Genomic DNA, 26,374 nt, shown 5'->3' on the forward strand with positions numbered 1-26,374 from the left:
GCCTGATATTTTGTGAGATATTACAGAAATAAAAACATATATCACAATCACCACATTTCAGAGGGAACTAAATTTCACCGAGTTTATGAAATCGAAAGGCCGACTAGCTTTCACTTTCAACTTGCACTTTTCAGCAGCTTTATTGCTTCAGTCTCACTCTGACACACACACACACACACACACACACACACACACACACACTCTCTCATCACTGTTAATCAGTCCCAGGTGTCCCTTTGCCACTCACCTCCCGCACCTTCACTCTCCATTCCCAAACTGATGCTTGACCGCGCCTTCACTTCCACAAACTCGGTTCTCTATTAAACTCAGGTTTTGGGAGGGAGAGGAGCTGTTCTGATTGCATTTCACAGCAATACACCAAATTGCTCGTGATAATTTATTCTTCCTAAAGGATGTATTCGGGATGCATTGTTATTGATACTGGTATTGTATATTAGAGTGACGGCTACAATTATCGACAGTCCATAATTATCGACACTTTTTCAGATTTACCAATAAAAAACAATTTTACAAAGGTGAGTTTCAGTTCCAACAGTTATTATTGGTTAATTAATCAACCAGAAGACCCACCCCACCCCTCGCCCTTTGATCTTGTTGTCTGATGACAGCTCGTTACCTGAGATGTAATTTTTTTCAGCACAATCTGCATTTTGAGGAAAACCCGGACATTATCATTACTGGTAAGCATGGTGGAAAGATCATGGACATGTTTTTACTGATCAAATTCACCGATATTTCATGATCTCCTCGTCGAAACCTCCTCTGTTTCTTACTCTTTCATTTGACAGTCGCCATTTTGTATCTAAACGTGTGCTTGAGAAGTCACGTGAGGTGTCGATAATAATGATCACTTTCACCAGTGTCCACTATTATCGACACCCTGTGGAATTAAGGGACGTTTACAACTGTTATGGATCGATCTTTGTGTAACAGATGAAGTACTTTAAAAAATAAAAGTGCTGTGATTTATAATAATTTCTTTCTGATTCATAACAGAATGGAATGTTTATGGAGTATTTGGAATCCAATTGCAATAATAATAATAATAATAATAATAATAATTATTATTAAAATTTCTATCATGCCTTTCTCAAAACCCAAGGTCGCTTTACAATTCATCTCATCTCATTATCTCTAGCTGCTTTATCCTGTTCTACAGGGTCGCAGGCAAGCTGGATCCTATCCCAGCTGACTACGGGCGAAAGGCGGGGTACACCCTGGACAAGTCGCCAGGTCATCACAGGGCTGACACATAGACACAGACAACCATTCACACTCACATTCACACCTACGCTCAATTTAGAGTCACCAGTTAACCTAACCTGCATGTCTTTGGACTGTGGGGGAAACCGGAGCACCCGGAGGAAACCCACGCGGACACGGGGAGAACATGCAAACTCCACACAGAAAGGCCCTTGTCGGCCATGGGGCTCGAACCCGGACCTTCTTGCTGTGAGGCGACAGTGCTAACCACTACACCACCATGCTGCCCCACTTTACAATTATAGGGAAAAAAAAGTCCACCAAATAAAGGTCAGAATGTCATTCTAATGGTGTACCAGCCACAATCCCACCAAAAGGCAAGTGAAAACAAGTGCCACACCCTCCAGCAGAGCCACCGCGATACCACCGGGCAGAATCACTCAGAACACCACGCCATGGATCCACAAAGCGAGCACAGATGCACCGTCACGCCGAGTGCTGGTATGTCCCAAACCGCCTGCACAGTCGCTATGACGCCACCAAGCAACATCGCTCTGAACATCACGCCAAGCCCCAAATCAATAATAATAGTTATGAATAATAACAATTATTATAATTTTATTATTAATAATAATATATTGTTTATAATCATAATAATAAATAGAATTACACCATAATTTAATTCCTAGCATATAAAAAATTACATGCTTGAATTTTTCAGATTTTTCTATTCCATTCAGATTTTTTTTTGCAGTTTATTGTAAATATCTACCACATATTACAATATCAGTAGACATTTTATATTTTGGTTTGAGGAATGAGATGCGACCTTTGACCTGGATGTTCATGTGGTTTCAGTGTCAATTGCCTGTTGACATTTATGGGTAAACGACAAAATTAGAAATTAATACAAACAACATGAAATGATTAACAAAATGTGATCTACGAAAATCCTTAGAAAGTGGAACAGAAAGATTTTCTGACGCAGGTTAAACATTATCAGTTCATTTGTTTACAAACATTAGAATTACTTCCTCATTTACGTAAACACCAACATCCATATATTTATATAAAAGATATTTTGTCCTAAATATAAGTCTATGGAAAACAAATTTTAAATAAAAACTGTTTTGTTAACTTAATACCACATACTGATTATTTTCTAAAAATATTCATCTGGATGTCGGTAATTGTGAAACAGTGTCACCTGATCTGATACACGAAGTAATCAGGAATCAACTCTCTTTTTTTTTTTTTCAGTGGAAGTTTGAGGAATTATTCATGCACAATTTACGTATTGAAAGTATTTTCTACTTTTGCAACGGCCAAAAGATCATTAAGGTGTCAATAATTGTAGCCGCCGCTCCAGTTTGATACTGTGCTGAGTTGCATGTACTTGTCAGGGTGCAGGCACTTATGGATGCAGTTGCAGGGGAGAGCGGGTGCATCGCGAACTGTGAACAAATCCAAATTAGGAAACTGGAAACGTAGTCAGGGACGAGCAAGAGTCAGTCCATCGATGAACAGGATATCACAGATAAGGCGAGAGGACGAAGTCGGAAGTAAACGTAAACAGAGTTCAATAACGGGAAGTCAGGCAGATAGTCAAACGGCTCAGTAAAGTCAGGCACAGGGACACAGAACAATACTTCGCAAATACTGAGAGTGACAGCTGAGCTTATATGGAGAAGGTGATAGCAGGTAGATTGGAGACAGGTGATGTTGTTAGAACTCTGGTGACGAGGGTCGCTGTGGATCTTGGGAAGTGTAGTCCAGAGTGGCCATGTGTGGAGGCTGCTCTGAACTCAGGTTTTCAGCGCCGTTACTGACAGTACTCCTAAAAAAGTGTCCAGTCCCAACATCTGATACCATGTGATGTAAGTTGTAGCACTAATGAAAAGATTAACAGGAAATGACTGTTCTTGATGCACTAAAATGATGAACGCTCAAAGCAAATCAGATTGAAAACCATTAAATATCAGGAGGCGGAGCTATCACATCTTCCTACAATACAAGTAACCCAATAAAAACATCTTTATTGTGTATAAACAGTGTATTAAATAGAGAGGACGGCTGAGCTGAGCACACAGAGCAGTATTGGCGAGTAGATCATTAAAAATGAGCACAAGCTGCTGGGAATTGAACACATACAAAGATATTCTGAGTCTGGATTATTAACGTAAGCGGGCCGAATAAATACCGTGTGTGTGAATTACTAATACACTGAGTACTGAGACACACACTTCCTTTTGTCAGGGTCGATACCTTGCTAGAGAGTCATGGTTCAGTTCTCCCTCACGCTATCGATTAAATATACTGTTTAATCATCAAAACTCATCAGGAGTTCATTCTGAACAGGATATGACAGCAACCAGCACAGAGTGAAACAGTCGTGACGCTGTGGCCGTGGTAATGCCGTGAATATTCTGTGTACAGCAGTGATTTTCTGTCTTACAGCACAAACAGTTTTGTGTTTGTGTTCATGAAGGGCTCAGTGTTTTATGAGTTCCTCTGATATTTTCAGCTTTCAGGTGGGGATGGGTCAGGATTTTCAAATATTCACATCCTCATTAAAATATAAAAAATCGAATAGTTTATGTCATCATTGTCTTATCTTTCAAAATATATTTTCCCTTGTTTTCACTGGCACCAGGTAAAGTTAACATTCAATATCTCTCTCTCTCTCTCTCTCTCTCTGTTCGTTCGCATGTTGGGGGGTGTTGGTGGTGAATCATTCTTTAAAGAATGGTTGAATAGTATTTTTGTTTGAAATGTCTCTCCCTCCTTTCAGGCTCAGTGATTGTAACCTGACAGAGAGAAGCTGCTCAGCTTTACACACAGTTCTCAGCTCTGAATCCTCCAAACTGACTGAGGTGGATCTGAGCAGTAACCATCTGGAGGACTCAGGAGTGAAGCAGCTTTGTGTTGGACTGAAGAGTCCAAACTGTAAACTGGAGAAACTGAGGTGAGTTCATCTCTCCTATTGGGTCGACTTGATCTGAAGAATTGCTTATTGCAACTGATACACAAAGAATAAAGAGGAAAATAATTACAGAAATGTTTATTTTTAGATCTGTATATATTAGTGCATCTCAAACAATTAGAATATCGTGAAAAAGTTCATTTTCACCGATATTCACTGAGCCTGTGACGCACTGTTTTATTGTAAAATACATCTGATTATTTTTTTAAAAATATTGGAAAAAAAGTATTTCAAACTTCAAAAGCGACAAGTAAATGTAATAACTTTGCAGCGCAGACTTGTGTCACTTATTTAAGCCGAGTCACATAAAATACTTTGTTTTGAAATCGATAAAATAAATCACAATTCCACCTTACCTTTGAATAGTTTTAGACCAAACTGCGTATCATCTTTAGTGCTTTTAGGAACAGCATTTTCTTTCATCATTTGTAATTCTTCCTCACTTACAGTGACAGTCTATTATTTCAGGTCTATTATTGCTTACATGAGCTCAAACAATTCTGACATAACAGCCTCTCAAGTCAAGACTCTCCAGATAAAGTGGCGCCTGGAGGGTCTCATATTAATGCGCATTGTCACCTTCAATGCTAACACACTGCACCTCAGAAATCATGCAAAAGAGCTTGCATCAAGAATGCAAGAACACAAGATTGACATGTTTGGTATCCAGGAGCATAGGAGAGTCCACCCAAGTGAAGAGCTTAAGTTTGAAGTAGTTGAAGATTTTCACCGAGTCACATCTGTATGGAGAGAAATAATCACAAATTCATCCCAAGGAGGGGTTGGACTAATGCTCAGCATTAGAGCGAGAAAGTCCTTCTGAAGCATAACCTCTGTCTGCAACTGTATTTTAGTTACTGAATTTAAAGGGAATCCTGCTTGTACAGTCATACTTTGTTACTGTCCACACTCTGGACTCAGGAGGATAGGTCCACCCTGACTAAAAGCCAACTAGACTATATCATTGTCTGAAGAAAGTGGTGGAACAGTGTAATCAATACTGAGGCTTATAACAGCTTCAGCATAGCGGGCTCAGACCGTTGGGTCATCAGTATGAGTTTTAGGCTCAGCCTACACCAGCCAAAGACAATCCCTGCACCAAAGATTGACTGGAAGGCCTTTGCGGGAGATCCTACACTCCAAGCCCAATATACCATCGAGGTAAGGAATCATTTTGAGGCTCTTGACCTTGAAGAAAGCTCCACTGACTGCTACTCCAGATTTATTGATGCGAACAGAGGCGCAATGAAGCTTTTACCAACTGTTAAAAGCATCAAGAAAGCAAGAGCCTCTGACCACCCTAGCATACAAACAGCGAGGAAGATAGTCAAAGAATGTCAAGTCAAGTTTATTTGTATAGCGCTTTTAACAATAAACATTGTCACAAAGCAGCTTTACAGAATTTGAATGACTTAAAACATGAGCTAATTTTATCCCTAATCTATCCCCAATGATGAAGTCTTTGGCGACGGTGGCAATGAAAAACTCCCTCAGACGACACAAGGAAGAAACCTCGAGAGGAACCAGACTCAAAATGGAACCCATCCACATTTGGGCACCAACAGACAACATGACTATAACATTGACAGTTTTAATATGAAGTCAGTTTTGTTGATGTTTTAAACTCTTCACTGATGGAAACTTGAGTGCAAAACTGTTCATGACAACTGCAGTCCTAAAGTTAGCAAGTCAACTGTAGTCCTCAGCCATAAAAGCATTACTGTAAGAGTCCAGAGCATCCTCCAGGTGTGACTTTCAACTGTCACATGGGGCCGTCCTCCACAGGAGCGATGTGATGAGACTCAAACCAGACACAGGGCACCAGGATGGATCAGGCAGGTCCGAGGAGCAGAAGAGGTTCAGCATCTCGATCCCAGGACCGATATGTAACTCAGAGGGACAGATTTGAGGGGGAGGAGAGAGAGAGAGAGAGAGAGAGAGAGAGAGAGAGAGAGAGAAAACACAGGTTGTTAGGTATGCCCAATGTCACCTCAATAAGTAGGAACAGTATACATATTGTACCGAGTACAAGCAGGGACTCCGGCAACTAACTATGACAGCATAACTAAAAAGGGAGAGCCAGAAGGTAACACAGGCATGATGGAGCCCCGGGACATAAAGCAGCAGCCACTACACCGTCAACAAACTCGAGTGAGCAAGCGAGTGGGGACTGACAGCATCCATACATCCCAGTTTACCAGAACACTCTGTCTGAGGATCCTCCAGATCTATACCTTTACCTCATAAACACCATTAACACAAGGCTTGACTAAACAGATATGTTTTCAGCCTAGACTTAAATGCTGAGACTGTGTCGGATTCCCAAACATTACTTGGAAGGCTGTTCCATAACTGTGGGGCTTTGTAAGAAAAGGCTCCGCCCCCTGATGTAGCCTTCACTATACGAGGTACCAGCAGATAGCCTGCACCTTTTGATCTAAGGAGGCATGGTGGGTCATAGAGGAGCAGAAGTTCACTCAGGTACTGTGGTGCGAGACCATTCAGTGCTTTAAAGGTCAACAGTAGTATTTTATAATCAGTAATAAATTTGATTGGGAGCCAATGCAGTGTGGATAAGACAGGGGTGATGGGGTCATATTTTCTAGTTCTAGTAAGGACTCTTGCTGCTGCATTTTGAACTAACTGGAGCTTGTTTATGCACTTCTTGGGACATCCAGACAGTAAGGCATTACAATAATCCAACCTGGAGGTAACGAAAGCATGAACTCGTTTTTCCACGTCATGTAGTGACATTCAATTTCTTATCTTAGCAGTATTTCTGAGATGAAAGAAAGCTATCCGGGTAATGTTATCAATGTGAGTTTCAAATGAAAGACTGGGGTCAATAATCACTCCGAGGTCTTTTACTGCTGCATGCGAAGAAACAGAAAGGCCATCCACACTCCACAACCTGAAAAGAGTTTGGACATCCAAGTTATCAAGAGGGTTAAAAGCCAGGATATTCACAGCAGCCATTAAATCCATCCTGCTCTATGGCTGGGAGGTCTGGACCCTGACCACTCCCCTTACGAAGTCCCTGGACAGGTGTTATACAAGAATGCTGAGGGCCATTCACAATATCAACTGGCAGCAACACATCACCAATCAAGAATTGTATGGAGACCTCCCTAGGGTCTCAGAGAAAATAGCGGCAAGGCGACTCAGGCTAGCCGGCCACTGCTTCCAACATCCAGAGATCCCAGTATCTGTAATGGTATTATGGGAGCCCACACAGGGCAGAAGATGCCCTGGGTGGCCACTCAAAACGGTGGTGGATGTCCTCAAAGAAGATGCTGGAGTGGTCGACACCACTGAATTGAGGACCCTAATGATGGATAGAGAGGAGTGGAGAGTCCATTATTACAGTGGTGCTTGAAAGTTTGTGAACCCTTTCTATATTTCTGCATAAATATGACCTAAAACATCATCAGATTTTCACACAAGTCCTAAAAGTAGACAAAGAGAACCCAGTGAAACAAATGAGACAAAAATATTATACTCGGTCATTTATTTATTTATTGAGGAAAATGATCCAATATTACACATCTGTGAGTGGCAAAAGTATGTGAACCTCTAGGATTAGCAGTTAATTTGAAGGTGAAATTAGAGTCAGGTGTTTTCAATCGATGGGATGACAATCAGGTGTGAGTGGGCACCCTGTTTTATTTCAAGAACAGGGATCTATCAAAGTCTGATCTTCACAACACGTTTGTGGAAGTGTATCATGGCACGAACAAAGATTTCTGAGGACCTCAGAAAAAGCATTGTTGATGCTCATCAGGCTGGAAAAGGTTAGAAAACCATCTCTAAAGAGTTTGGACTCCACCAATCCACAGTCAGACAGACTGTGTACAAATGGAGGAAATCCAAGACCATTGTTACCCTCCCCAGGAGTGGTCAACCAACAAAGATCACTCCAAGAGCAAGGCGTGTAATAGTCGGCGAGGTCACAAAGGACCCCAGGGTAACTTCTAAGCAACTGAAGGCCTCTCTCACATTGGCTAATATTCATGAGTCCACCATCAGGAGAACACTGAACAACAACGGTGTGCATGGCAGGGTTGCAAGGAGAAAGCCACTGCTCTCCAAAAAGAACACTGTTGTTCATCTGCAGTTTGCTAAAGATCATGTGGACAAGCCAGAAGGCTATTGAAAAAAATGCTTTGTGGACAGATGAGACCAAAATAGAACTTTTTGGTTTAAATGAGAAGCGTTATGTTTGGAGAAAGGAAAACACTGCATTCCAGCATAAGAACCTTATCCCATTTGGGCCTGTTTTGATGCATCTGGGCCAGGACGGCTTGTCATCCTTGATGGAACAATGAATTCTGAATTATACCAGCGAATTCTAAAGGAAAACGTCAGGACACCTGTCCATGAACTGAATCTCAAGAGAAGGTGGGTCATGCAGCAAGACAACGACCCTAAGCACACAAGTCGTTCTACCAAAGAATGGTTAAAGAAGAATAAAGTTAATGTTTTGGAATGGCCAAGTCAAAGTCCTGACCTTAATCCAGTGGAAATGTTGTGGAAGGACCTGAAGAGAGCAGTTCATGTGAGGAAACCCAACAACATCCCAGAGTTGAAGCTGTTCTGTATGGAGGAACGGGCTAAAATTCCTCCAAGCCGGTGTGCAGGACTGATCAACAGTTACCGGAAACATTTAGTTGCAGTTATTGCTGCACAAGGGGGTCACACCAGATACTGAAAGCAAAGGTTCACATACTTTTGCCACTCACAGATATGTAATATTGGATCATTTTCCTCAATAAATAAATGACCAAGTATAATATTTTTGTCTCATTTGTTTAACTGGGTTCTCTTTATCTACTTTTAGGACTTGTGTGAAAATCTGATGATGTTTTAGGTCATATTTATGCAGCAATATAGAAAATTGTAAAGGGTTCACAAACTTTCAGGCACCACTGTATGCCCGACTGAGGTCGATGTTGTAGTAGTAGTAGTATGGTGACAAAGTGATTGGCTGCCATTTTGCCACATCACTCGAGGTGATTATTATTCCAGGTGACTACCTCATGAAGGTGGTTAAGATAATGCGAATAGTGTGCAAAGCATCAAGGTAAATGGTGGCTACTTTAAAGAATCTAAAATATCACACATTTTGTTTTTTAACACTTTTTATTTTCAACATAATTCCACATATGTTCCATTTGTTATTTCATAATTTTGATGTCTTCAGTATTGTGTTTAATATAATATTATGAATAGAAGTGCCATGTTTTCCAGTGTGCCAAATAGCTTCTTAATTCTATATTGTTTTCTAAGATGTTCACCCTTTTTATTCTCGATCCTCTTTGGCAACATTTTACACAGACTTTCAGACTGCAGTATAACAGAGGAAGGATACACTGCTCTGGCTGAAGCTCTGAGACTAAACCCATCATCCCACCTGAGAGAGCTGGATCTCAGAGGGAACGACCCTGGAGCATCAGGAGTGAAGCTGCTCACTGATTTACTCCAGGATCCGGACTGTAAACTAACAACACTGAGGTGATTCTTCTATAAACTAACACAATTATATAAATATTAAACATAAAGGAATGCTGTACAAAAACTTTGATAGTTTCTTTGAAAAAAAAGGATAAAGTTGATAATTGACCGTAATTTATGGTTTATTCGACTGGTCCTAATTTTTTTCCAGTGTGTTACAGACATTGGGCACTATCATTTAAATTTAAAGAGAAGTCATCAGGAAATAAGCTACTGAAAAAAGGACAGATTCAGCAGCATACAAAATGTGGGGGCATACAGGGTATACAGGTTAATCAGGGTTAGTATATATGAGAGTTTTTTTCTTTGCTGTTTGTTTTTTGTAAAGGCTTTACCTCGTTTAAAACAAAACAAAAAACAAACAAAAAAACTCATATACTAACCCTGATTAACCTGTATACCCCCACATTTTGTATACTTCTGAATCTGTCCTTTTTTCAGTAGTTTTGTATAAACAATAACCGCTAAATGTAATGCAATGTTATGCAAGTTGATCGCCTAGGCATTCTCATTGTGAAAAGTAAGTCATGTACATGGACTGGCATTTAATGTTGTATTTGTCTCGTCTCATCTCATCTCATTATCTCTAGCCACTTTATCCTGTTCTACAGGGTCGCAGGCAAGCTGGAGCCTATCCCAGCTGACTACGGGCGAAAGGCGGGGTACACCCTGGACAAGTCGCCAGGTCATCACAGGGCTGACACATAGACACAGACAACCATTCACACCTTCGCTCAATTTAGAGTCACCAGTTAACCTAACCTGCATGTCTTTGGACTGTGGGGGAAACCGGAGCACCCAGAGGAAACCCACGCGGACACGGGGAGAACATGCAAACTACATACAGAAAGGCCCTCGCCGGCCCCGGGGCTCGAACCCAGGACCTTCTTGCTGTGAGGCGACAGCGCTAACCACTACACCACCGTGCCGCCCTGTTGTATTTGTTCCTTTCTATTTGTTTTTTGTCTGTTCATATTCTTTTTGGGGGAGTAAAGTCAGTTTAAAAATGCCGTTAAATGCATAGGCCTATAGGCCAAGTTTAATGACCTTGAGGTTATCAGAGGTCATATGTCGTTTTACAAATGAAAAATGAATTCAGCACCCAAACATTTAACAAGCAAGGCCATTTGCTAACTTCATTAATCATTTTAGTACATTTCATTCCTTAGAAAGCTGAGAAACTGGGTTCAGCTGAGACGTTTACAGGCCCAAAGTTCAATGACCTCTAGAGGTCAATAGAGGTCAGACAGAGCTCGGCATATTGCAGATTTGAATTCGGCACACCCAAATTGACAAAATAAGACTGTTTGCCGACTTTATCTCAAAAATGCCTTTGGGTGTCACAATTCTGGATTTTGGTACCAGTCTACAAGTATACACTCTGTGTTTCTATACCAGTCTATAGCAAGCCTTTGGGGTATTGATCAACTCTCTGGGTTTGATCCTGTTTCTGGGTTTCTCGTCTTGCTCTTGACTGCACTAGTTTATGTTGTTTGTTCTTGACCCTTCCCTGGAGTTTGAGCCTGCGTTTGAATTTTGTTTGCAGCCTTCAATAAAGCTCATTCTACCTGCACCTGCCTCCGTATCTGCTGCCCCACAGTTTTAAACAACCCAGTGTTCGGAATCAGCCAGATCTGTCGGCTCTTATATTTTAGTTGGCAGAAATGGAATTAATAGCAGGTTAATAATAAATTTGTGCACCACTGTGGGTTACAGCAATATAATACTTACCTGCATGCAGACACTAAAATAAAATGTAATACACTGATATTGATGAACCTTGTTTCATACAGAATAAGCCGTAGTCTATTAGCAGTCAGCACCATCGACTTTCTGTAAGACTTTTTATGTATTTTATTTTATTGGTAGCATCACAGGTATGGTGAGAATTACTTTTGTTTTCCTTATGATTGGAAACCTCAAAATAAATCTCATTTCAGCCATAAACAAGATCCTCAACAAACAGGAGCATGTCCATGTGATTTTAGTGAAACAGCGATTGGTTTTAAATCCCACCAAAGTATCTCAGTGACGGTTTTCACTTCCTCTTCCCTGATCATGCATATCCTGACTTCAAATGTGAGTTTTCCTCAGAGATAAAACATTCTTCCTTTCTGTCTCTGCAGGTTGTTGAAAAGTGCTGCTGCACAGGAAGGCTATGATTTCCTTTCTAGGGTTCTGGTTGAGAACCCGTTACTGCAGAGAGAACTCAATGTGAGTGAGGAAATAAACGGAGACTCCGAGGTGAAGCAGCTCTCTGCTCTACTGGAGGATTCACACTGCAGACCAGAGATACTCAAGTTCGTTTTTATCAGTTATTCCCTTCACATTTAGATTAAAACAGTGGAGTGCATTCCTTTTGGAATCTAATAACTGTGTTGAATGTTTAACTGTGTATAACCTGTATTTTACATTAAAAATACTGTAACAGGTACAATTTGAAACCAAAGACTTCTCTTCCTTGTTGTCTCTCTGTATCCAGGGTAAATAAGAGCGGGATGGGAAATGAAGGCTGTGCTGCTCTGGCATCAGCTCTGTGTTTAAACCCGTCACACCTGAGAGAGCTGGAGCTGAGTGGGAATCCACTGGGAGGATCAGGAATGAAGGAGCTCTGGGATGTGCTGAAAAACCAACAATTCAAACTGCAAAAACTGGGGTAATGTTATTCATTCAAATAAAATCAACAATGTCAGAAAGAGCTGAGGGCTTTAAGAAGAATTTAAGAAGACTTTCTGTCAAGATATTATTATTATTATTATTATTATTATTATTATTAATAATAATCTCCTGCAACCAGCAGCTGGATTAAGGTTTATACTGAAACTATAATTATTACTAAAAGTAACAGAAAACCTTCTAGAAATGTTAAACACTGGTCACAAACCACCAGTTAATCTGCAGATAATAAAATCCTCCAGGTTGAAGTAGTTACAGTAACAGAGTAATGTACAGTACGGACCTGTCAGATTATTTCATGACTACAGTGAGAACTGCACTTACCACCGTCAAGAATTCTTAAACACACAAGACACACAGTGAGATATCGTCATACGATACCCAGACATGATCAGAGCAACAAGCAGAGACAGATCCAGAAGAGCAGAACAGGAGCCTGATAGGAAGCTTCACACTCTTTAAGTAAAGTCAGTTAAGATGAGGAAGGAAAAGCACAATGAAATTAATCTGCTCCCCCTGCAGGTTGTGTCAGTGCCGTCTCTCTGAGGAAGATTGTGGTGCTGTTGTATCGGCTCTGAGAACAAACCCCTCACACCTCAAGGAGCTGGACCTGAGTGAGAACACAATTGGAGACTCAGGAGTGAAGGAGCTCTCTGATCTACTGCACAACTCAAACTGCACTCTGGAGAAACTGAAGTAAATTATTTTTAGTCTAAGAAAAAATAAATGTTGAAAAAAGTGAATGATTAAAAAAGTAAGAAAAATAACTGTAATAGATTTAGAATTTGTAATTGATAAATAAAACCCTTTTGAATTTTGTTGACAAAACTGATGAAGTGGCATCATTTTACTCTGTGAATAAGAGAAAGAAATTATTAAGAGTTCACTGAAATCATTTAGTTATAAAAAGGGAACCCCTGTAGTATAACACGCTTCATTATTTATTTTATGTTAATTAAAGTAAGTAAATGAATCTCATGTGAAATATGACAGAACCTGTGCTTCCCTTAAATAATGGTGATAAATGTTGGCTACTGCACTGAAATTACTCTGAATTTCAAACCCCTCAGAGATATTATAGCGCCACTGTCGGGTGACTTCCTCACCTGGTATTTTTCTTTGTGTTCACATTAAATCTTTAAAGATATTAGTGTAGTGTGAACACTGTTTAGCACAATCAGTCCTGCTGCAGAATCTCCTGTGGTTCTGAGAGTGTGGCTGAACAGTCCACTGTCCACGTTCTCACCACTCCGTTATAGCTCCGTTATTTCTGATACATTTCTGATACTCCATTATTTTTGATGGTTGATTGTGTGGGTTGTTTAAAGAGGTTTTTCTCAGCTGTGTTCTCTGTCTGCAGGCTGAGTAACTGCAGTATTACAGTGAGCGGCTGTACTGACCTGATATCAGCTCTTACTTCAAACCCTTCACACCTGACAGAGCTGGACCTGAGTGAGAACACACTGGGAAATCCAGGAGTGACTCGGATCTCTACTCTACTAAAGAGCTCATCCTGCAAACTCCAGACGCTTCGGCAAGTCATTTAATATTCTACATGACGAGATCAATGATGTTTTATTTCATTCTCAGTATATTTGTAGCGTGTAGGAACAGATTAATCAGCAACTCATTCAGGGCTGTGTTTCCCAATAACAACTCACTTTATTCAACAATCAGCAGCTGAACAAAGGACAACACATGTGAGCCTGTTTTGTGAGCGTTTCCCAAAAGCCTTCATTATCAGATACTTAGATTTAATTTATAAAATAAATTACACTGTATTGGAAGCGACTGAAAAAGTTTAATTCTAAATGGCAATGTTCACAGAGAAAAAATAACAGCGAGAGGGAAAATGATATGAAAAGCAGCTCCTGCAAACAAGATTTCTTAGAGGAAAACAATATGGAAGATTTTTTTTTAATAACAAAACCAACGGCGGCACGGTGGTGTGGTGGTTAGCACTGTCTCCTCACAGCAAGAAGGTCCGGGTTCGAGCCCCGTGGCCGGCGAGGGCCTTTCTGTGTGGAGTTTGCATGTTCTCCCCGTGTCCGCGTGGGTTTCCTCCGGGTGCTCCGGTTTCCCCCACAGTCCAAAGACATGCAGGTTAGGTTAACTGGTGACTCTAAATTGAGCGTAGGTGTGAATGTGAGTGTGAATGATTGTCTGTGTCTATGTGTCAGCCCTGTGATGACCTGGCGACTTGTCCAGGGTGAACCCCGCCTTTCACCCGTAGTCAGCTGGGATAGGCTCCAGCTTGCCTGCGACCCTGTAGAACAGGATAAAGCGGCTAGAGATAATGAGATGAATGAGATGAGACAAAACCAACGAGAGCCCAAGTGATAAATCGGCATGTCATTATGAGGTGATTGCTGATAAATTAGCATCAGCATTATAACGGCTGATAAATGGCAATTAAAAATAATGTAGAGACAGAGGATGGATCATTCAAACATGTTGAGTGTTGGTGCATAGTTTGTCCACCAGAGGGAGAACTGTGACTTCTCTGCTGGAACCCCAGAAATCACAACTATTAGCGGACCCAAGCAGAGTCGAGCAGAATCGCAACGGTGTGGAAAACAGATGAAGGGGTTCAGTGATTTAAAGAAAGTCAGTTTCAGTCGTACACATAAATTAATGGTGTATAGAGTATATACACATTATATTTTTTGTTTTGTCTGAAATTATTTTTGTGCAGTTCCGATATAAATCAAAGAATAAAGTATCCTAAAGTGTTTCTTTGTGATATTAGCATTGCATATATGCTATATTTGAGTGAAGATGGGTTAAACATTTTATTTCTAATGAAGTCGGCTATTTCTTGAAAACACATAACTAATAAATGTGTCTGTTTCCAGATGAATAGTTATGTATAAAAGCCTCATTAAAGTAATTTTGTTGTGTACATTATTCAAAATGTTATAAATGTACATTGAGGCCTGCTTGACTATTTTTGTACTCATCACAATATTTTAATACGCTCTCATTTGAATGAAGACGTTTGTCTTTTTTTTCGAGGAGTGTGTTTCAGCCGAGAATATCGATTATCATAAATCACAGTCCTTATCAGTGACAAAAAATGCCTTATCAGGCCCTAAAATCAACACAAAATCAACAAAAAAGGCCCTAAAATCAATCAGTATCTTGTGTTTGGAAAATCTGAAGGTATTAGATGTTGTCGTGTGCTCATTTATCATCCACCAAAGAGCCTGGACACACCACTGCTCACCGTCACCGAGATGGTCAGTGGGGTTATATTCAATCACACTGAGTTAGGGCAGAAATAAAAAAGAGATTTTTTATTTGAGTGATCAACATTTGGATTAATTAGTAAAGCTGTAATTTGGCCAAGTGGACTAACTGCTCTGCCTGGATAATTAACTAATTAGCTGAATAATATCCATTCAGTCAAACGGAGCGGTGAGGATTTATTTGTACTGAAATTAGTGACCTTTGCATTTTTGAGGTAGAATTACATGCAACTCCAAATAAATTCTAAATGAATAAAACTTGTCATGTGTATGTAATTTACAAACACGTGTATGTAGTTCATTAGTGACGAAGGGTTTCTGGAAATGAAAGAATAATGAAGTACTGAGCATTGAGAACATTTCCCCAAATCCACCCTAAACCACATGCTGAACTTTCTGCTCCTTCTCCAGACTTTCAGACTGTAATATAACAGAGAAAGGATACACTGATCTGGCTGAAGCTCTGAAGTCACAGCGCTCATCACACCTGAGAGAGCTGGATCTCAGAGGGAACGACCCTGGAGCATCAGGAATGAAGGAGTTTAGGAATTTGCTGAATGATGGAAAATGTACACTGAGGTGAGCACTTTCCCCCAGTAAATGCACACAGCTTTCATTCTGACTAATTAGTAAAGTTTTGCTGTTTGCACCACTGTATAGTGCACTGTTACTCACATTTCTCACACTTTTACAGTATTTTTATGATTGTACACAATTATTATTTTTATCTTCATATTTTTTATAAAGGAAATAAATGAAGAAATCTGAAGTCAGAATGATGCTGAAGTGAGAGTGTGAATGTTTAAAATTAGTTTTCCACCAAGGACCAAACAATTAGTGAAAAAGTAACACTGCGTTGCTGTTCAGTGTAATAAATGATAAATGACTGTGATTATTTATCTGTTCTTTCTCTCTCTACAGGTTGTTGAAAAGTCCCAATGCACAGAAAGCTTATGATCATGTGACTAAAGTTCTGGGTATAAACCCAATCCTGCAGACGGACCTGAATCTGAGTGGGAAAATCGCAGGAGATTCAGGAGCAGAGCAACTCTCTGCTTTACTGAAGGATCCACACTGCAGAGCTGAAAAACTTCAGTACGGAACTGAATTATATATTAATCTGTAAACTTCAGTTAGTGATGTTAGTGTTGAACAGTTTGCCTTTAGGTTATCAATCATTCATCGAGTTTTCATGTCTTTTTCAGTAGTAATGAGTAGTTTGAGGAGAAAAGACCCCCTTCTGCACACAGAACTGCTGAAGAAAAACCCACAGTTAACTGTGATTTATTGTGCTTTCAGACTCCGTGAGTGTAATCTGACAGAGAAAGGATGTTCAGCTCTGCTCACAGCTCTCAGATCAGAATCCTCCACCCTGAGGGAGCTGAATCTGAGTCAGAACAGGATTCAGGATTCAGGAGTGAAGCTGCTCTCTGCAGAACTGAAGAATCCACACTGTAAACTGGAGACTGTGAGGTAACATCTAATACACACTTCATTCATCATCCAGAGGCTCTGATAGAGCCGTGAAATACAGTAGATGTCGTCGTGTCAGTGTTGTGGTGTCTGTAGATTTCAAACAGTGCACTGAGCAGTTTAGAAATGATCTCATTATCCACATACGGAGGGAAAAAGGGATAAGAATACAGATGACGGTCGACGTTCTGCATCTGTTTTCATATCATCATCTCTGTGTCGTCTGCAACATTTATGGAAGAAGCGTCCAGTGTCAGGAACTTTACATTTTCAGACTCTGTAAAGTCTTCACAACAAAGAAGTTCTCAGTAAAAGCAGAAGGTCTGAAAATGTTTCATATGCACTGTATAGTTTTATTAAAGCCGAGTGAATTTGAGGGGGCGTGTCAGACAGAACGGAGAAATATTTCATTTGGAAAAGACTTTATATTTCCTGCTATGATCCAGTTTTCACTCCTGACTTTATAATGTCTGTTTCTGAGTTCAGAACATTTCAGGCATCACAGATTGGTAAACTGGCGTGTGTTTCCAGAGAGGACAAAAACAGGGAAAATAATTTAGTCTCACAATGAAAGCTGCCACATTTTTAACTCTCATTGATTTTTGAGGAGATTTACAGAGATTTCCAACATAAAATCAGAGAGTTGTGTGTTTTTGTGTAGACTTTCAGACTGCAGTATAACAGAGGAAGGATACACTGCTCTGGCTGAAGCTCTGAGACTAAACCCATCATCACACCTGAGAGAGCTGGATCTCAGAGGGAACGACCCTGGAGCATCAGGAGTCCAACAACTTACTGACTGCAAAACTAACAAACTGACACTCAGGTGATTCTTCTAGAAGCAAACATCATATTAAATAAATAAACAAACAAACAAACGAATAAATAAATAAATACTGTGAAAAGAACCTCTCTCTTCAAATCCCTACAGGTTGTTGAAAAGTGCTGAAGCAGAGGAAGCCTACAACCTTCTTACTCGAATGTTCAGTAGAAACCCCTTACTGCACACGGAGCTGGATCTGAGCGACATAACATCAGAAGACGTCAGAGTGGATCAGCTCTCGGCTCTGCTGCAGGATCCACATTACAGACTGCAGAAACTTACGTAAGAAACAACTCTAAACACATCGATCTCTATTTTCTGTTTTCACTCAGTTGCTGTTTTTTACAGCCAGAAGCGACTGTATCCATGCGGACTGTGCCTGTGCTGATTGGAAAGCCGCTGACAGTGAATTGTACTCACCTTACAACCTGCCGAGTCCCTGCCTCTTCGAGAAAACGCTGTTTTCATTGAAGCCCAGGCTTAAATATTCCATTTCTTACAGCTCAGTTTTGTAGATATTCACGAATTATGTCACACGGCTTTTATAGTAGGCAGGCCCGGCGCCAGGAACAGTTTACTAAGGGGGCAATTAGAAATCGCAAGGGGGCAAATATTTTTTCATATAGTGTGTAGTAGTGATGGCGGTCTGACAACGTGTTTCAAACAATTAACTGCGCCAACCACAAAACCACGGCCCGAAGGTTGCTTTAGTCCGGGAAAATCATGTGGCATATTACCAGGGCAGTTGCGCTTTATCAGCACCCGTGCCCACCTGTTACCCCTCCCCTCCGATTTTCTCACAGACACGCGTTACAACCGGAAAGATGCCAAACATAAAACAACACTCACAAACCTACAGGCAAGTCCTTTAAATTTAAAATACATACAAATAGCTCCGCGGCATGAAAACAAAACGTCAATGCAAGTCTAAGGTACTTGGCTCGGCGGCCAAAATCATAATTTAAAAAAACCAACAGACCCCGCGGCTGCACCAGTAATAGCCTTCCTGACTCGCACCGAGTCAACGCTAACCACTTAATCCGCGATCCCAGTTTAGGCGTGTAGGGGACAAAACACTCTGAAGTGATGAATTTTCACCCCCGCTGCATGGGGGGTGACGTCAACGACACATATTCTTACGCTATTTGTGCACAAAGCAGACCATATATGAACACATACACCGACATAAACGGAGATAAACTTAGCCTACAAAGAAAGAAAATGGATTCACAATATTGTGATTGAATTCGTTTAATTCGGTGGGGGAAAGACTACTCCCGTAAACTGACTGCATATTGCAGGATATTGCAGAGACAGTGCACTTGTAAGTGTGCATGTAAAACCCCCGCCCGCCCGCACGACCCTTGTCCTTATCACAGGTCTGTGTGTGCGCGGCTGTGTCAGCATTTCACACACACACCCACAATAACTAGTCCCCAGTAGTTAGGATTGATACATATGTCTAAAACAGGGTTAATATTAAATTCAGGCTTTTTGAAATAATCCTACCTTAATACAGTTGAATTCTACGATTGCAACGTAAGAATCATAACAACCAATCAGATTTGTTCTACCGTGCCAGTTTTAGTAGTGATTTATGTAAAATGTATTTTTGTGCAATGCCCAACCACTTAATATTTCGTATTTGAAAATGCAAATTATTAATACGTCTATAATACATTATATTTTCATAAGAAAACAATTAAGTGATCTGAGTCTCCGTTGAGGGGGCGGGGCTGTAGCCACGAGGGGGCGACGCCCCCTTTCGCCCCCCCATGGCGCCGGGCCTGATAGTAGGCCACAGCACTACAGCCGCATTTCACCTCAACTCCTAATTATACACAACTGACTCAATTATTTTAAACATTTTACAGATTTTATATATTTACATTATTTTTCAGAAAAAATAAGAATAAACAGGTCAGTTGTAACCACTAAATGTGAATCACATGAATTTAACAGACTACTATTTCATTTATCAAGACAACGTGACGTCACACATCAGAGCTGATGCGAATATCCAATGAGGGAGGTTTCTGCTGCACAGAACTATTTCTTTGTTCGCTGGGAAAGAGAAAGATTCGGCTAATCCAGTGCTAGGATTAGCTGTGCTATAATTAAACACTAAATAAATAAATAAACTGAAACTAAAGACATGTTGAACACCTGAAAGGCTCCCAAAACTTCATTAGATATTCTTCACGCATGTTTACAAGCAGTGGTGAACCGTTACTATTAGAGCTGGGACTTCAGACAGCAACAGGGTAAAGGATTCTGTAAGGGATTAGCGTCAGGCTGCCAGGTCGCTCTGTTGTGTGAAGCTGTCGATGTTGATTTTCACTCAGTAAATTCCACAGGGGAATAAATCCTTAAGTCTGAGTGAAAAATACTGTAGTGAGCATGCAGTGTGGAAGAAGAGTCTGGAGACAGAAATCTTAGTTTCTCGGTCATTAGCCTGTGCTACTTGGTCTCGATAGCACTGACTGCTTTATTAGCTTTCGGTAACACTACTGATGAACACTACACCGGCTGGAAGGTGACTTCACTGCTGCGCTGACGGCGCCGATTCATGGTTAAATTCGCGTTGGCCTTCAAGAATGCAATTAAAAAGCAATTAAAGAGTGAAAGAAATGAAATATAACACGCACACACAGTGGTTTATTCTTTAGTTATTGACCTTAATACTGTAACAGTGTTGAGTTCACTCTAATAAAGGACTAAATATCTTTTCTCTGTCTCCCTCTGCAGACTGAGGAAGAGCGTCAGTGAGAAATCCTGCACTGCTTTGGCTTCAGCTCTCTGTACAAATCCATCACACATCAGACAGCTGGATCTGAGTGAGTGCAAACTGGGAGACTCAGGAGTGGAGAAGCTCTGTGATCTACTGAAGAAACACGAGTGTAAACTGGAGACACTGCGGTGAGTAACTCAGTGATGAAACACACTAAGTTTTATAATAATGCAGAACAAGGGCGCCTGCTAGTGGGGGGACTGGTGAAGATAAACTGCCCTTTAGGTGTGAATGAGTGTGTAAAAGTGTGTGCATGGAGCCCTGCAATGGACGGTGTTCTGATGATTTGTGGTGTTCTACTGAAAAATGCTAACGTAGCGCTAATCGACAGCAGAGTCCATCGATTTATGCTACTTTGTCAAAAACTGCTCCCGTTGATTATCGGTATGATTTTTGTATATCTCCTAAAGATATAACTCACAACAAGTTACGTTACATATTTATTTACATTACAAACCAGGTCACGTGTACTGTCCGAGCTTGGCTTGCATGTTTTGATTGACGTTTTTAAAATAGCACATTTTGATCTACCAATATTCTCCATCAAATAATGCTCCCAGTAGACACACATTCTATTTTACACCTCCAGTCCCTCCAAGGGCGCTGTCAGAGCATGGGGAGCATGTTTTGATACTCTATTCTCATATTCTGAAATATACATTTCAGATTCCAGCAAAGTCACTCCTGCAAGGTAGCATGAAATGATGGGCGTGGAAACGGAGCTCAAAAAAATGGGTCTGCGCAAAGACGCAGGGTAGCATATCTCGATAGGTAGCACAGTTTGATAGAACAACGGTACATTAAAGAGAATCATACTGTAATTCAACACAAGTTTTCTGACAGTAACACACACTGGCTCAGCACTAGTAAACAGCTGTAAACATCTGTCAGCACTAATACTGAACAGACGGTGAAAACTTAGTTTAAAAACTGTCGTTATTTTTAACAGTTTTAAAAGAGGCTAATATTACCCAAAATAATATTTACATTTTATTTTCATTTACTTCATCATTCCATCCTTCAGGGGTGTCACTAGGCCTTTTTTACTGGGGTACGTGCCCCAGTAAAAATCAGCTGTGCCCCAGTAAGAAAATGTTGAAAGATTTTCGTAACAAACTAGTTTCTTTGGCAGATCATTTATCGACTGTAAGTTGTAGGACAGAGTGTGTTTCAAACTTCTATCGCCTCTTCTTTCTAACTAATTTTCTGATTGGTCTGGGAGATTCTCACTGTAAACATAGCGTGCATGCGGCGTGCCATGAGTCCATTTAGCCTACTGGAGAGATGAGTCTACTCTTTGGATGAGTCAGAGAATGGGCTCTGGATGAGGTAAGGTAGCGCGAAGTTTTTGCAACAAAAACTAAGCAAACCATATTCTAACAAACCCATTAAACTACATTGAATTAAACGATATTAAATGACTTTTCCAGATGGATATCAGACAATTCTTCTCACGAAGCAGAGACAGGGGCAGGGAAACAGTGACAGATGAGGAGGAGGGTGAGAGAGGTCAGATTAAGGTTGTAGGCTATGTGCTAGTCAGTCATAACTAACCAGCTAAGTTCGTGAATCGTGAGAGTTGAGGTGACACGTTTAGCATCAGCATGCATTAAAAGCCCAAATGCCAACAATACATTTTTTGGGGACTGGGATGTGTTTTCCGTCTCGTTTACCTATTCCTCGCATAACTTCATCCACGAGAGCATGAGAATTATCCACTTTGCATAGGTTGGGGACAGGAACGTTAAGGTGCATTGTGCAGTGCCCCTGTAAAGCTTAATTCCTAGTGACGCCCCTGCCATCCGTTACACTTCTATCTTACAAATAAAAAAAAAGTCACAGCAGCTCACAAAAACACACTGAATTATCAGTCTAGTGATTGGCGTTGTTAACTTTCAGATATGTCATACACTACCATTCAAAAGTTTGGGGTCACTTTGAAATGTCCTTATTTTTGAAAGAAAAGCACTGTTCTTTTCAATGAAGATCACTTTAAACTAATCAGAAATACACTCTATACATTGCTAATGTGGTAAATGACTATTCTAGCTGCAAATGTCTGGTTTTTGGTGCAATATCTACATAGGTGTATAGCAGTGGCGGCTGCTGGTTTTTAAAACAGGGGAAGCCCATTTTACGCATTCATCGTAAAACCTGTAGGCCGGATATCAAAGCATAGAAAGGTGTGCCCCATTAGCATAGTGAACTAGACAACCCTACCTAGTGGCAGAAAGTATTTTTGCTTGTACATTTCATGTTATAGTCTGGCTTGCCAGGCTAGTGCCTCATATCCTTAATCAAAAATATCAAACATCCAAAAATCACTGGCTATTCAACGAAGAGCCTTGAACATCATACCCTGATATGCAACACAGAGTCTTTAACACAACACCCAGCTGTGCAACACATCCTTGAACATCTTCTGCAACACAGTCTGGAAATTCATAACCAGGTAGGCTATGCAACACACAGAACCTTGAATATTATACCCAGGTATAACCTATAACACAGAGCCCACCATTCTCTTAGCATTACTGAACAATATACACACTTCAGATTCATGAACATTATATGATGCACACTATTTATACACAAATTCTGCTCTCCGCTCCTTTTCCAGAAAATGGTTTGTGACCCTGTCATACTAGCTGGTTGTGCTTTCCAGAGACTTCACCAATTTCTGTTAGCAGCTAGCACTGCAGATCCCAATAAGGCTCAAGCTAGCCTACAACCAGATTGAACTACAAATGAAATAAACAAGTGAATTCACGAATGATCAAACTGATAGAATGGATGAAAGTTAACTGAGCACAACGAGTAATATTTACATTTATTTACAGAGTAATGTACAGAGACATCAATGAGAAGAAATGTTTATATGAAAAGAAATTCGGACAGCACTTTGGCACACGACTACACTTTCTCGACATCCGCTAGGGACTGATCATGCTTCCGTGTTCCTCGCCGACGCCGAAGTACAGAGCCCGCCCTCCTCATGTCTTTCAAACACTACCTCCAATAATCCTTCATCAGCCCGGCTTCTTGCCCCTCCCACTGTCTCGTTAGTCCCAGAGAAGCCCGGCTTCCCTGGAAGTGACGATTTTGTCGATTTTAACCAATAACAACTAGCCGAAATTGGCTGTTCAGAGCCGTCTCAGACTGCAATGGATACCCAGCTGCCAGTCCATAGAGCCCATTGAAATAAGAAAGGTTACAGCCAGTGTTGCCAGATTGGGCGGTTTTAAGTGCATTTTGGCGGGTTTTGAACATATTTTGGCTGGAAAACGTCAGCAGCATCTGGCAACGCTGGTTACAGCCTGGCAGCAAAGGTGATTCTTGTAGCGAACTGCAAGTTCGTCAGACATCACTCAAATAAGTTACAGGATAGTTATGAATGTAAATACAATCTTGGGCATATATTATGTTATGCAAGTTATTGTTTTAATGAGAATTCAACGTCATAGATGCCTCAGTTTGGGGAGAGAATTTTAGGGGAAGCTCGGCTTCCCTTGTTGTCTCTGAGAAATCACCCCTGGTGTATAGAGGCCCATTTCCAGCAACTATCACTCCAGTGTTCTAATAGTACAATGTGTTTGCTCATTGCCTCAGAAGGCTAATGGATGATTAGAAAACCCTTGTACAATCATGTTAGCACAGCTGAAAACAGTTTAGCTCTTTAGAGAAGCTATAAAACTGACCTTCCTTTGAGCAGATTGAGTTTCTGGAGCATCACATTTGTGGGGTCAATTAAATGCTCAAAATGGCCAGAAAAATGTCTTGACTATATTTTCTATTCATTTTACAACTTATGGTGGTAAATAAAAGTGTGACTTTTCATGGAAAACACAAAATTGTCTGGGTGACCCCAAACTTTTGAACAGTAGTGTATGTTTTGCATGTTTATGATTTTTGTTGTATTTAATTTGCTAAAGCTTTATATGTTCACATATGTTTCCTTACACTGAATGACAAAGGTGAAACTTGTATTGTGAAAGGAGCGGAAGTGGATGTGGTCGTTCGAGGGGAGGAAGATGGAGGTTGCCATTAAAACGTGTCAATAAAACTTTTGAAGAGGGTCTTATTGTCATGTAACAGGCATAAGGTCCAAATAAGTTCACAAAAGGCAGCACAATTTTTTTTTTTGTGTGTGTGTGTGTGTGTGTGTGTGTGTGTGTGTGTGTGTGTGTGTGTGTGTGTTTCTGGGGGGCAATGTAACCACTGAACAATACTCCCTTAGTGTACATGAGAGAACACTTGGATAAAAGGAAATCAGAATTTAAAAAATCTATTAACAATTTTCAACTCGGGTCTCTTTTCTTTTTTTCTGTCCTGATGGACTAAATGCCGTTTCCTTTCTGCAGACTGTGGAACAGCGTCAGTGAGAAATCCTGCACTGCTTTGGCTTCAGCTCTCGGTACAAATCCATCACACATCAGACAGCTGCATCTGAGTGGGTGTGAACTGGGAGACTCAGGAGTGGAGAAGCTCTGTGATCTACTGAAGAAACACGAGTGTAAACTGGAGACACTGCTGTGAGTAACTCAGTGATGAAACACACCAAGTTTTATAATAATGCAGAACAAGGGCGCCTGCTAGTGGGGGGACTGGTGAAGATAAACTGCCCTTTAGAATAGAATAGAATGCCTTTATTGTCACTATACACATGTACAATGAGATTAAAGCATCTCCAATAACAGTGCAAACAGCATGTAGAGAGAGAGAGGAAGGGAAAAAGGGGGGGGGGTGTAAGGGGGTAAGGTGCACCATCCTGAGGTGTATGTGTTGTGTTACACATTATGGAGTGAGGTATTGCTCATTGCACATATAAAGTATTGCACAGAGAGAGTCACATTATAAATTATTGCATGAGAGAGTTTCAACTCATCTCATCTCATTATCTCTAGCCGCTTTATCCTGTTCTACAGGGTCGCAGGCAAGCTGGAGCCTATCCCAGCTGACTACGGGTGAAAGGCGGGGTACACCCTGAACAAGTCGCCAGGTCATCACAGGGCTGACACATAGACACAGACAACCATTCACACTCACATTCACACCTACGCTCAATTTAGGACGAGAGAGTCACATTATAAAATAAAATATTACACATTATGAAGTATTGCAAGGTAAGGTAAGGTGCACAGTCCTGAGGTGAATGTGTTGCGTTTCACATTATGGAGTGAGGTATTGCACATTATAAAAGTATTGCACAGACAGTGAATGAGTGTGTAAAAGTGTGTGTGCATGGAGCCCTGCAATGGATGGTGTTCTGATGGTTTGTGGTGTTCTACTGAAAAATGCTAACGTAGCGCTAATCGACAGCAGAGTCCATCGATTTATGCTACTTTGTCAAAAACTGCTCCTGTTGATTATCGATATGATTTTTGTATATCTCCTAAAGATATAACTTACATTACATATTTATTTACATTACAAACCAGGTCACGTGTACTGTCCGAGCTTGGCTTGCATGTTTTGATTGACATTTTTAAAGTAGCACATTTTGATCTACCAATATTCTCCATCAAATAATGCTCCCAGTAGACACACATTCTATTTTACACCTCCAGTCCCTCCAAGGGCGCTGTCAGAGCATGGGGAGCATGTTTTGATACTCTATTCTCATATTCTGAAACATACATTTCAGA

At 40.6% G+C, this 26,374-nt stretch overlaps 1 protein-coding gene across 1 annotated transcript in view; it reads left to right on the forward strand.

The window, feature by feature from the left end:
• LOC132888209 (protein NLRC5-like) overlaps positions 1–26,374 on the forward strand; it is a 951,571-nt gene that overhangs the window by 14,459 nt on the left and 910,738 nt on the right. The window contains exons 8-20 of the mRNA XM_060924270.1: positions 4,016–4,189; positions 9,542–9,718; positions 11,845–12,018; positions 12,201–12,374; positions 12,917–13,090; positions 13,755–13,928; positions 16,054–16,221; positions 16,564–16,737; positions 16,942–17,115; positions 17,777–17,941; positions 18,047–18,220; positions 20,687–20,857; positions 25,091–25,261. Coding sequence (XP_060780253.1) covers positions 4,016–4,189; positions 9,542–9,718; positions 11,845–12,018; positions 12,201–12,374; positions 12,917–13,090; positions 13,755–13,928; positions 16,054–16,221; positions 16,564–16,737; positions 16,942–17,115; positions 17,777–17,941; positions 18,047–18,220; positions 20,687–20,857; positions 25,091–25,261 — 2,244 coding nt within the window. The remainder of the gene's footprint in view (positions 1–4,015; positions 4,190–9,541; positions 9,719–11,844; positions 12,019–12,200; positions 12,375–12,916; positions 13,091–13,754; positions 13,929–16,053; positions 16,222–16,563; positions 16,738–16,941; positions 17,116–17,776; positions 17,942–18,046; positions 18,221–20,686; positions 20,858–25,090; positions 25,262–26,374) is intronic.

Source organism: Neoarius graeffei, chromosome 6 (assembly GCF_027579695.1).
Source record: "Neoarius graeffei isolate fNeoGra1 chromosome 6, fNeoGra1.pri, whole genome shotgun sequence".
In the NCBI taxonomy this organism is placed as follows: domain Eukaryota; kingdom Metazoa; phylum Chordata; class Actinopteri; order Siluriformes; family Ariidae; genus Neoarius; species Neoarius graeffei.